This window comes from Populus trichocarpa, chromosome 11 (genome assembly GCF_000002775.5).
Source record: "Populus trichocarpa isolate Nisqually-1 chromosome 11, P.trichocarpa_v4.1, whole genome shotgun sequence".
NCBI lineage: Eukaryota > Viridiplantae > Streptophyta > Magnoliopsida > Malpighiales > Salicaceae > Populus > Populus trichocarpa.
The window spans coordinates 17,165,897-17,177,116 of NC_037295.2; the positions used below are offsets into that span (position 1 = coordinate 17,165,897).

The 11,220-nt window shown below is 40.1% G+C and overlaps 2 protein-coding genes across 2 annotated transcripts; one reads left to right on the forward strand and one right to left on the reverse strand.

Moving 5' to 3' along the window:
* Positions 1-241: 241 nt before the first annotated feature.
* On the forward strand, positions 242-9,048 carry LOC7470967 (uncharacterized). The gene is made up of 6 exons (XM_024581677.2): positions 242-1,964; positions 2,645-2,785; positions 2,880-4,635; positions 5,817-6,124; positions 6,746-7,602; positions 7,687-9,048. The coding sequence occupies exons 1-6, from the start codon at positions 480-482 to the stop codon at positions 8,879-8,881; spliced, it is 5,742 nt and encodes a 1,913-aa protein (XP_024437445.2). The 5' UTR covers positions 242-479; the 3' UTR covers positions 8,882-9,048.
* A 1,300-nt stretch (positions 9,049-10,348) lies between these two features.
* Positions 10,349-10,946, reverse strand: LOC7470968 (uncharacterized protein At4g26485). Its single transcript, XM_002317574.4, has 2 exons — positions 10,753-10,946; positions 10,349-10,538 (listed from the first exon to the last, which is right to left on the reverse strand). The coding sequence occupies exons 1-2, from the start codon at positions 10,944-10,946 to the stop codon at positions 10,349-10,351; spliced, it is 384 nt and encodes a 127-aa protein (XP_002317610.4).
* Positions 10,947-11,220: the final 274 nt, after the last annotated feature.

An 11,220-nucleotide genomic window follows, 5' to 3' on the forward strand; every position in this document is an offset into this window, starting at 1 on the left:
GACGGAGAAATCAATAATTGGCGGCAATTCTTGCAAGGAAAAAGAAAATTGAAGAAAAAAGGGAGCAAAATTATACTTAAGCACAACAGTATTCATTCTCTTCTTGGCGCGTGCCGCACTCTCCGAAAGAATACCAGCATCAATGGACAACCCCTCTCTCGCGTTGACTACACGTCAGTTCATTCGCGTGGTACGAGGCTCAAAAAACCAGTTCAAAACCTCTCCTTTATAAGCCCTAAACTCTGCCTTATAAACACAAAAATCAAACAGAGCCCCAAATTTCTCCGGAACCCCAAACTCGGATCGGTCCAACTCAGTGAGTCGCTTCTCATATTCAAAACTCTCTCCCTCAAATCCCTCCAAAATCAAAACCCATTTCCAAAACAACACGATGAACCCTTTTTTCTCTTAAAAGTCCATATATACATATATACATACGCCTATTCAGTCATATTTATATATAATTTGTTTTATATATTATGCAATTGAAATCGGGTTCGGGTTTGGGTTCGAGTTCTTCGCCTACGGGCGCTAGGCTTCGAAAGAAGCACAAGAGACTCGATGCGATATGTGAAACCGTGTATAATCAGAACCATAGCGAGTCCCTCAATGAGGAAAAATCCGGGTCGGGTCAGGCTGCTGACTTGGAGCTCCGACGGAGTTCACGGGTCAGGCGGGCACCTGAACTGCTCGATGTGTCACCGCCACCGGCTAAGAAACGGAAGAAGATGAAGAAGAAAGTGAATTTGGGTGTTAGTAAAAGTTATAGGAGTGGTAATAGCAGTTATAAGATTGGCAATAGTAGTTTAAGGAGTGGCAATAGTAGTTCGAAGAGGGTTATGGAGGAGGAGGAGGAGGATAGTGAAGGAGAAGAGGATTTGGATGATACGCCGGGGAGTTGGAGGTCGAGGTTGAGGACAAGAGGGAGGAATGCTGGGAAGGGAGGGAGCAGTGGGGAGAGTAGGAGGAGGAAGCTTTTTGATGACATGGAGGCGGGGGAGAGTGAATTGGGTGAGGGAGAGGGGGGTTTTGATGGTGGCAAGTTTGTTATGGGTTCGAAGAGGGTAGGGAGAGTTAAGGCATTGAGTGGGCTGGAGAGTGAGGAGAAAGAGGGTGGGAATGGGCACGGTAGTGGAAATGTGAGTGAGAACGATGAGGATGAGGAGGGTGAGGAAGATGATGAGATGGAGGTGGTGAGGAGTGAGGATAGTGATGAGAGTGTGCTGGATTTGGGTGGTGAAATTGATGGTGGAAATGAGGAGGAAATAGGGGATGACGATGGTGTGAAGGTAAAGGGAGAGGAGGAGAAAGAGAGATTGGATGGTTTGGAATTGGAGAGGAAGGGTGATGGAAATGAGAACGTGGAAAATGTAGAGGATGATGAGAAAATGGAGGAGTTGGTGATGATGGATGCGGAAAATGAGAGGGATGTTGATGAGGTTAATGGGGCTTTGGTGAACGAATTGGAGGATGGACAATGTGGTGCTGATGAGATTAAAAAGGATGATGTGGAAAATGTAGATTTGACAAAAGGGGTGGAGGACAGAGGGTGCTGTGATAAAAATGAAAAGGATGTTGTTGAAGAGTATGTAGATTTGACAAAGCAGGTGGAGAACAAAGGTGGATTGGATGAGCTAGAGGGTGAGAAAGATGTGAAGGTGGACAAAATGAAGCGTGATTCAACCAGTAGTCTTGGCAGATCAAAGATTAAACAGGGTAGATGTTGTGGTTTGTGTGGGTGTGGAAATGATGGTAAACCACCTAAAAGGTTGGTGCAAGATGGCGGTGAGAGTGAAAATGAGGCATATAGTGGTTCATCAGCTTCAGAGGATGTAAAATATGATGTATGGGACGGGTTTGGTGATGAACCAGGGTGGCTTGGTCGTCTCTTGGGTCCTATAAATGATCGTTATGGTATTGCTGGAATCTGGGTTCATCAAAACTGTGCTGTATGGAGTCCAGAGGTGCAGTCCTATAACCAGTTTTATTTTATTTTTGCTTTACTTGGTGAATTTTCCATGATTGTAAATGTCAGTTGCTAGAGACATTGGTTCTTTGAATATCACTTTCTGTTGTTTATTATTCCCTTCATTTAGGTTTTAATAAATACCCTTTCACTCAAGATATGTTATGTCTTTGAGGATTGCTATAAGTGCGTTGTAGTGTGATCAGTTGTCCCAGGTTGTCAATACACGATCAAAAAAAGAAGAAAAAAAAAAAGAAAAAGAAAAAGAAAACAGAGAGAGGGGCTGTTGACAGGTTACTCAGATGAGATACTATTATTGTATTGACAGCAACTTTAATGGTCTTGAGTGCTCCTTGATCACAATGATGGTTCCCTTTGCATGATTTAAACTGATGTTGTCTGTTCAAAGTGTTAGGGCTCAGCAATAGACCACAGTTAGTCTTGCATTTTATAGGAAGTAAACCAATGGAATAAATATTTTGGAAGTAAGCTACAACCTTTACTTTTTAATTTGTAATGGACATTAATTTTATGTATGTGTATTGAATGGGTTCTTCTATCTTGTTTTATGAGCTAGTAGATTTTTGCAAGAACTGGGAGTTTTTAAACATTAATTTGTGCATCCATCTGACTATTATGTTGCAGTAAATCTCCATACCTTGTGATCTGTGTTTGCAGGTTTATTTTGCTGGCTTGGGTTGCTTGAAAAATGTTAGGGCTGCACTTTGCAGAGGCAAAGCATTAAAATGTAGCCGCTGTGGAAGGCCAGGGGCAACTATTGGATGTCGTGTTGATCGGTGTCCGAAAACTTACCACTTGGTTGGTTATTTTATTTGCTGTGCAAAACATTCTTCTGTTTTGGTTTTTATTCTGATTTTATTTTTTTCTTGCTTATATTATTTTATTTTTCCAGCCTTGTGCACGAGCCACTGGCTGCATTTTTGACCATCGAAAATTTCTTATAGCATGCACATATCATCGGCATCTCTTCCAACCTTATGGTAATCAACATGCAATACGGATAAAGAAATTGAAAGCTAAGAAAATGAAGTTACAATTGAGAAAGGTTTCGAATGATGCTTGGCGAAAGGATGTTGAAGCGGAAGAAAAATGGTTGGAGAACTGTGGCGAGGATGAAGAGTTTTTAAAACGTGAAAGCAAGAGGCTCCATCGGGATTTGTTGAGAATTGCACCTGTGTACATTGGAGGCACTGATGGTGGAAAACTATTTGAGGGCTGGGAGTCTGTTGCAGGGCTTCAGAATGTCATCCAATGCATGAAGGAAGTGGTAATTTTGCCTCTATTATATCCTGAGTTCTTCAGTAATTTAGGGATTACACCTCCTAGGGGTGTTCTTTTGCATGGGTACCCTGGAACAGGTAAAACTCTTGTAGTACGGGCATTAATTGGTTCATGTGCTCGTGGTGATAAACGAATAGCATATTTTGCTCGCAAAGGTGCAGACTGCCTAGGAAAGTATGTTGGGGATGCTGAGCGCCAACTGAGGCTCCTGTTTCAGGTCGCTGAAAGATGTCAACCTTCAATTATATTCTTCGATGAGATAGATGGATTAGCACCTTGTCGTTCAAGGCAGCAAGACCAGACTCACAGCTCAGTTGTATCCACACTGCTTGCTCTTATGGATGGTTTAAAATCCCGGGGTTCAGTAATAGTGATTGGTGCAACCAACCGTCCTGAGGCTGTTGATCCAGCATTACGTAGGCCTGGGAGATTTGATAGGGAGATTTACTTTCCATTGCCATCAGTTGGGGACAGGGCTGCTATTCTCTCCCTCCACACACGAAGTTGGCCTAAACCTGTTACTGGGTCTTTGCTGAAGTGGATTGCAAGAGGAACTGTAGGTTTTGCTGGTGCTGATCTGCAGGCTCTTTGTACTCAAGCTGCTATTATTGCTTTGAAGAGGAATTTCCCTTTGCACGAAATGCTAGCTGCTGCAGGCAATAGATCTCCTGGTGCTAAACGCATTCCTCTTCCAGCTTTTGTAGTGGAAGAGAGGGACTGGTTGGAGGCTTTAGCTTGTTCCCCACCCCCTTGCTCTCGTAGAGAAGCAGGGATAGCTGCTTATGATTTGGTCTCCTCCCCTCTTCCCACTCACCTCATTCCATGTCTTTTGCAGCCACTATCTACCTTGTTTGTTTCATTGTATCTGCATGAACACCTCTGGCTGCCTCCTACTCTTTTGAAAGCTGCAAAAATGTTTGAATCTCTGATTGTTTCTTCTTTAGAGAAGAATAATCTGCCTACTGATCGTTGGTGGTCTCACATTGACAGTTTCCTTAGAGAAGCAGATGTTGCCAAGGAAATATGGAGGAAACTTTCATGTGCTGGCATATTAACTAGAGAGGTTATTGGTGCTGATACTGATGCTTTTGCAGAAGAAACTGATGCTGAAAGTGTTCAGGTTGAACCTTCTGCAGTTCATAATAGGGGCATGCACACTAGTTTATTTCGAGAGGTTTCTTTTGCATCGAGCAAGAAATCTGGATTTCGAGTATTGATAGCCGGGAGTCCCAGATCTGGCCAGAAGCATCTTTCTTCTTGCTTTCTTCATTGTTTTGTCGGAAACGTTGAAATTCAGAAGGTTGATCTGGCTACTGTTTCACAAGAGGGGCATGGTGATATGGTGCAAGGAATAACAAGAATATTAAGTAAGCCTCTCTCGCACACTCTCTTTCTCTTTCTTCTTCCATATTTTGTTGGCAAGATTCATGATTTCAGCTACATGAGATTCATGATCACAATGCTTGCATAGTAACCTTGTATTTTGTTTTCTACTCCATTCCTGGGATTGGAGTGCATTTTTTTTTCATTGCTGAAGAGTTAGCTTGAGTACTTTAATTGACTGTTCCAACAAACATCATCTTTTGTTTTCTCTTGCATATTTATCATTTTAAGAGTATTTCAGTATTTCCTTTTTTGTGTTGCTCCAAAAAAACACTATCACCTTCTAGAAAATGGCCAAGATCTTCATCTATTTATTAATGCTACATGTTTTGGCCTGTTATTGTGGACCTTAAATGTAGGTTAGTTTTCAAATGTACACAAGGTGAAGGGTTTTTTCAACTCTTTGATCTGCTTTGCTGGCTATATGATGTGGAATCCAGTAATGTATTTAAATGTCATATATTATACCACGTCCTTGTACTTGGGATTCCTGGCCTGGCCACAACAATTAATATTGGAATTAGATGCTACTGGAGGATTTTAGTAGCTACTGAACTCTCTAATTTGGCCCGTTATCAATTTGACGTATCTGTTTATTTTTATTTTTTCCTTTTAAACTTTAACAGAACTTTTAACTGCTAGTCAAGCTGAGAACTGACTATAAAACTTCTGGCTTTGGACATAAAACACTGGGTATCTAATCTAGCACCTGGATAGCACCACACAATTCCTTAAAGGTTTCAATAGTCTCCCAGTTGGTCTTACTGGAATGAAAAGCATATACATATTTTTGTGCTGTCATAGGCCACCTAGCTATTTAGGAGTAGGACTCGCAAATTAAATTCATACTGTGGTATAATTGCTCACATAATGAGATTGATTGGTTTTCATAATTTGCCCTTGACTTCCTTTCTTTGGTAATTAAGGAGGAGTGGGGAGACACATGGGAACTCATTGGAAACTTGAAAAAACTACACTGGTCTTTAGTAGGACGTACAATTTAGTTTGTAGTTTAGTACCTTCAGTATAAAATAATATTCTCCCTGTGATTAAGGATACACAGAGTTGGCTGTCTTTGTCAACTCTTCCTGACCTTTGTAGCTTAAGGCACAAACTCAAAAATGCACTTGCATGAATTCTCACTCCTATCTATTTGCCCTGGCAGTGAAGTGTGCCAGTTTCCAATCATGCATGATATTCCTGCCAAGAATTGATTTGTGGGCTGTGGAGACATGTCATAAAGTTAATGACGACGGTGATGCATCTTCAATTAATCATCAAGTTTATGAGGAGAAAGAATCCTCTTTGACAAACAGTCAAGTTGTGGAAGAGGAAAATGAGTCACCCATCCATCAATGTATACCGGCTGAAATGACAGAACCCCAAAATGCTGCCCAAAGTATATCACCTGCCTGGAGCTCATTTGTTGAGCAGGTGGAATCGATATCCGTGTCGACTTCCTTGATGATTCTGGTATGAGTTTGATTTTTTTGGATAATTTTTTTTTTTACATATCTCATGTTAAAAGTATGCGACAAGATACACCTTCTACTTATCTAGCAATACCTCACAATACTTAATTGAAATTTTCATATGAAATTAACTCTAGGGAATCTTGAAGGATATTATAGTACATGTTATTCTTCCTGTTTCAACAAATATAAATTTAATTAGGATTCTGCAAGCGTAACTGAATTAGTAATCAAATTCTAGCATAACGTGTATACTGTATAATGAAGATGAGATATGAAAATGCTTTCTTGGCATAGAATCAATAACTTTGACTAAAGGTTTTCAAGTTGGGAATTGTTTGTCTACCCATGAAAACAATGTTCTTGTATGTTGAGTGAATTCTATTTATTACTAGTTGGCAACCTTTCACATCTGCAGTGTCTTTTAACCTGTACTACATAAAATGTTTGCATGTGCATCAGTTTTTCCTGTGCAAGAATCTCTAAAACTATACCAAATTACTTCATCTATTATCAAAATTAGTGTTTTTTTTCTGTTAGAGATTGATTAGTTTAGCTATTGATTAGAGAGTGCTGTTATGTGGCCATTCAGTCCATTTCCTTGCATGTTTGTGTGCTGCAGGCTACCTCAGAGCTTCCATCCTCAGAACTTCCCCAAAGAGTAAGGCATTTCTTTGAAAACAATAGCTCGAATAGCAGGCATTCAACTCCATTGGAGCACACAGTACCCCGATTTCCTGTGCATATTGATGGGAATTTCAACCATGATACAGTGATCAGTCTTTCAGCAGAAGCATTATTGAGAGACATAATTCAACCATTTGTTCAGTTGATTCATCTTAAAGCTCACATCCCTACAAATATACCCAAACATCATAAAACTTGTGATTCCATTCTTGCTTGTTCAAATGCAGAATATGACAATCAAAATCTTTGTTCAGTTGTTAAAAATGAGGCTGGCACACAATGTCCTCATGGTCCTTTAAATGTTCCACCACCACCCAATAATAGAAGTTTGAAAGGAAAATCAAGCATGTTGTTGGCAATCTCTACATTTGGCTATCAAGTTCTGCGGTATCCTCATTTTGCTGAACTCTGTTGGGTTACATCTAAACTTAAAGAAGGTCCTTGTGCAGATGTTAGTGGTCCTTGGAAGGGATGGCCTTTCAATTCTTGCATTATTCGTCCCTGTAACTCATTAGATAAGGTGGCTGCTGCTTGTAGCTCTGGCAATATTAAAAGCAAAGAGAGATCAGGTTTAGTCAGAGGGTTACTTGCTGTTGGTTTATCAGCATACAAGGGTGAGTACAATTCACTTAGAGAGGTCTCCTTTGAGGTAAGGAAAGTTCTTGAGCTTCTAGTTGGACAAGTTAATGAAAAAATTCAGGCTGGGAAAGATAGATATCAATATGTTCGTCTTCTATCACAAGTGGCTTACCTGGAAGATGTGGTAAACAGCTGGGCATATGCACTGCAGAGGTACGGTGGACTGTTATCATTTGTTTGTTAATTCATCCATTTCACTTGTAGATTGATCACTCACAACCTTTTTTCTCATTTCAGTTTAGAGCCCGACACTCAAGTGAAAGTGGCAAATGCTAAACTGAAAACCATGGAATTCCCAGGTAATGATACCTGTGCAGATAATTCTGTTGAAAGACAGCACAAGGGAGACACTCCTGATAGAAACTTCCATGAAACTGAAAGGCTGGAAGAAAGTCCCAAGGGGTTTTCTGATAAAAATCAGGAAGGAGGTGAATCAAATAAAGTAGAAAATGGTTTTTGTGATCTTAACCCTGAGGACAGAGCTATTCTTTCAGAAGATGGATCAGAACAACATACCATCCTCTGTGAAGGTGCCAAAACTGATAACCATCAAAATTCTCCTGCTGATAATCAGTTGGTTGGTAATATTACAAATGAGCAGAATGGGACCTCTCACAGACAAAGTGAACCTGAAATTACTAAAAATCTTGCAGTTACTGATGGAAATTCAGAAACCTTGAAACATTCTAATGGATATACACTCACAGAACCTGCCCCCTTTTCTGAGAATGGTCTCTGCAATTCAGGTGAATTGGGTGCCTTGAAGCTCTCTGACCCTGGGAGCTCCTGCAATCAGAGTAATGGGTTGGCTGCAGAGGGAATGGTAACATTTGATGATACTGAACCTAACCATAGTGAGCATGCTGAAGACATTGACGTCTCTCCGGTTGAAACTAGCTGTCCTCCTAATTCTGGCTTTGTGTGTTTGTATCGCTGCTGCTCTGTATGTCTTAATGCTGTACACGACATGATTCAGAAATTCCTTGCTTGTAAATTGGCATTAAACAAGAGCAATTTGACAGTAGAGGATGTTCACGATGCTGTTGCATCATTGTCAGTGGATCTTCTTTCAGTGATTAGAAAAATTGATATTACTGAAGAAATCAGCAATTCATTCAAGGAAAGCTCTGATAGAAATCCTGAAAGATATGATGGCTTCTCAGAATTGCATAGCTGTCAATGTAAAAGTTCTGAAGATAGTTCAATTGTCCCAACAGAATGTGGTTGTCACTCTGTGTTCGAATCTGTAACTGTGAAAGCAAGTCATTCGCCAGGCTCCCAGTTTGGACTTGACCCAAAATTCATTTTCAGAGATGGCATTCTTGTCCTTGTAGATACCACCGAGGATGTTTCTTTCCATTGTAAATATGAGACTTTGTGCCTTTGTTCTCTTGTAAAATCAGTAGCAATGATGAAGCAACCTTTTGGTTGATTTTGCACAGCTTGGAATTGCCTGGCAATGGCAACTCGGGTCCTTCACGCAGTCTGTAGGTTTATATCCTCTTCCTATATAGAATCAAAATTTTGTCAGTAAGTTCCAATATAAAGATGTTTATTTTGTTTACCATTGTCAGCAATTCAAAGAGCTTTATTTTCTAATTGTAGCTTTAACTCTTCGTGATTCTCAAGTCAAGTACTACCAAGATTACAGAATCTGACAATAACATCATGGATGGTCACCCCATGGTTGAGTCTATTATCAAGCTTGCTAGAAAATAGAAAGTTTAAGGTTTGGGTAAGTTTAAGGTTTAAAATAATAAGAAGCCGACAAAAGAGCATCTGATGCTGGCAAGTTGTTACAACGTTGTTGCAGATCATCGATGCATGTATGCTGTGACAATAATTTGTTACCATCATTGTCACCAGGCGTGTCGGTGGCTTCTTTGCAAAGCAGGGGACTGGAATTTTGGGTTTTGACTACCTGTCTTGGTGGTGGGGATTGTCTATGGAGCAACAAGAGAATGTTGCATAAAGGTAAGGCAATTTCCAGCAGGAAAAGTCTTACCAGCTCTAGTCCCTGACCCTCTTATTAACAACGTATCCTGAGCTGTGGGATATTTTGAACCGCTGTTTGTCAACAAAGCACTGCCCAACTGTGTTTGGATAGCAGGGAAAAGAAGGGAAGGTTATTAAAGGCAAGTGCTTGAAGGAAATGGTAGGACTTGAACCTCTTTGTTTGGATATGCAAGGAAATGGGAAGGGAATAGAAAGATTATTCCTTGAGGATGAAATATAATGTCCAATTATGCATCCATATTCTGTGTCTTCCACAGTATAACTCAGGAAAACCTTGCTCCTCAATCAACATTAAGCAAGAGCAGCCGCAGAGGGTGTTCATGATGTTGCAGTATCGTTGTTGATGGGTCTAGTGCTCTCAGCAATCACAGAAGGTTGATATTAATTGGCAAGTAATCAGACAAATCATTTTTATGAAGCTTGACATGGGAATCCTGAAAAACTTTCAGACTGTCCGAAATTGTTCAGCTTTGATTCCAATAGTTATATAGATCTGGTTCTGATTTCACTTGCTTACTTGTTATAAAGCCTGCTCTTCGGACTTGCAATGATTTCAAAGCAAATTGAATTATGGTTACCAAGTCTGACATCAAAGGATCACCCTGTCGTGGAGTACCCTACCTCCAGCATGCTAAAATAGAAACAAAATATTTGATTAATTCCATGTTCTTACATATATAGGAGAATATCATGCGATTGGTAATTAACAACAGGAATGTCGGTACTTCTCTGCCATGGAAGCAGGGAACAGAGGCAGGAATTTGGGTTTCAGTGCCTGTTTTGGTTCCATCTCAAGAAATCCTGGTAAATTTGAAGGTACAGCAGTTTCCAGCAGAAAAGGCCTGATCAGCTCTAGGCCCGGATCCTCTTTTATTGTTGAATCCTATTCCTGGATAGTCAGCTTTCTTGAACGTAACTTTCTCAACCAAGCACAGCCAGCATCCTCTGCTAATCTCTCGATATCCCACTTCCTGTAAGGTTCTGTGGTTTTATGGGTCACATGAATTTCTCCAATCACTTCCAAAATGTCATAAGCACTCTCCAGGAAGCCCTCCACCAACCTTTGATGTTTCCTAAGAAGAGAAATATATGTTATTACACAGTTAATTATAAAAACATTTTCCAATCTTGCTTTTGACCTAGCAGTTCAAAACAAAACATTATATAAAATTGCAGACAAAAGAGAGGTCTCACGTTTAAATCCTGCCATTTATACCTTGAGAACAAAAAACATCAAATGACCTATGGCGAAATGTAGCATTAGTCGATCGTCTTAGCTGAACTTACTCAATTTGACGAGTATTTGATTCCCTCCTTTTGAGAGCTGTAGCAGGAGAATTATAGACTATCCTGTCGAACAACTTCTGATTCAGAAGAGGATGCTTGATCATAGTATGTGCATCAACTCCATGCATTATGGTACATCCAAGTTCCTCTAACTCCCTTAAGTTTGTTGCAGCTCTTGAATACTTCAGCATCATGGTATTTTATGTTTACAGAAGAACCAAAGGCTTTGCCCAAGCAAGCAGCAAAAGAAAAATCACCTTCTCCTACCAGTAGTATTTTATGACAACTGCTGTAATGCCTTATCCATTTCTCTTCCTTATTGTTATCATGTATGCTAAGCATTTCCATTTAGTTCTCTAAACTATCCATAATTTCTATTTGGCTCTCTCTTCTGTTGAAAATGGCCGGTTCTAGGTTGTAATGAAGGAAAATAATTTTAGATGAGATGAACAGCTGACAGGAAGTCTA

What these genes read in the sequence shown, in the direction of transcription:
- LOC7470967 (XM_024581677.2), top strand. Translation starts at nt 480, where the DNA reads ATGCAATTGAAATCGGGTTCGGGTTTGGGTTCGAGTTCTTCGCCTACG. An exon ending in AGGAATAACAAGAATATTAA is followed by an intron (nt 4,636 to 5,816) that starts GTAAGCCTCTCT and finishes TTGCCCTGGCAG; the next exon opens with TGAAGTGTGCCAGTTTCCAA. An exon ending in TGGGCATATGCACTGCAGAG is followed by an intron (nt 7,603 to 7,686) that starts GTACGGTGGACT and finishes TTCTCATTTCAG; the next exon opens with TTTAGAGCCCGACACTCAAG.
- LOC7470968 (XM_002317574.4), bottom strand. Translation starts at nt 10,946, where the DNA reads ATGATGCTGAAGTATTCAAGAGCTGCAACAAACTTAAGGGAGTTAGAG. An exon ending in TCAAATACTCGTCAAATTGA is followed by an intron (nt 10,539 to 10,752) that starts GTAAGTTCAGCT and finishes TTCTCTTCTTAG; the next exon opens with GAAACATCAAAGGTTGGTGG.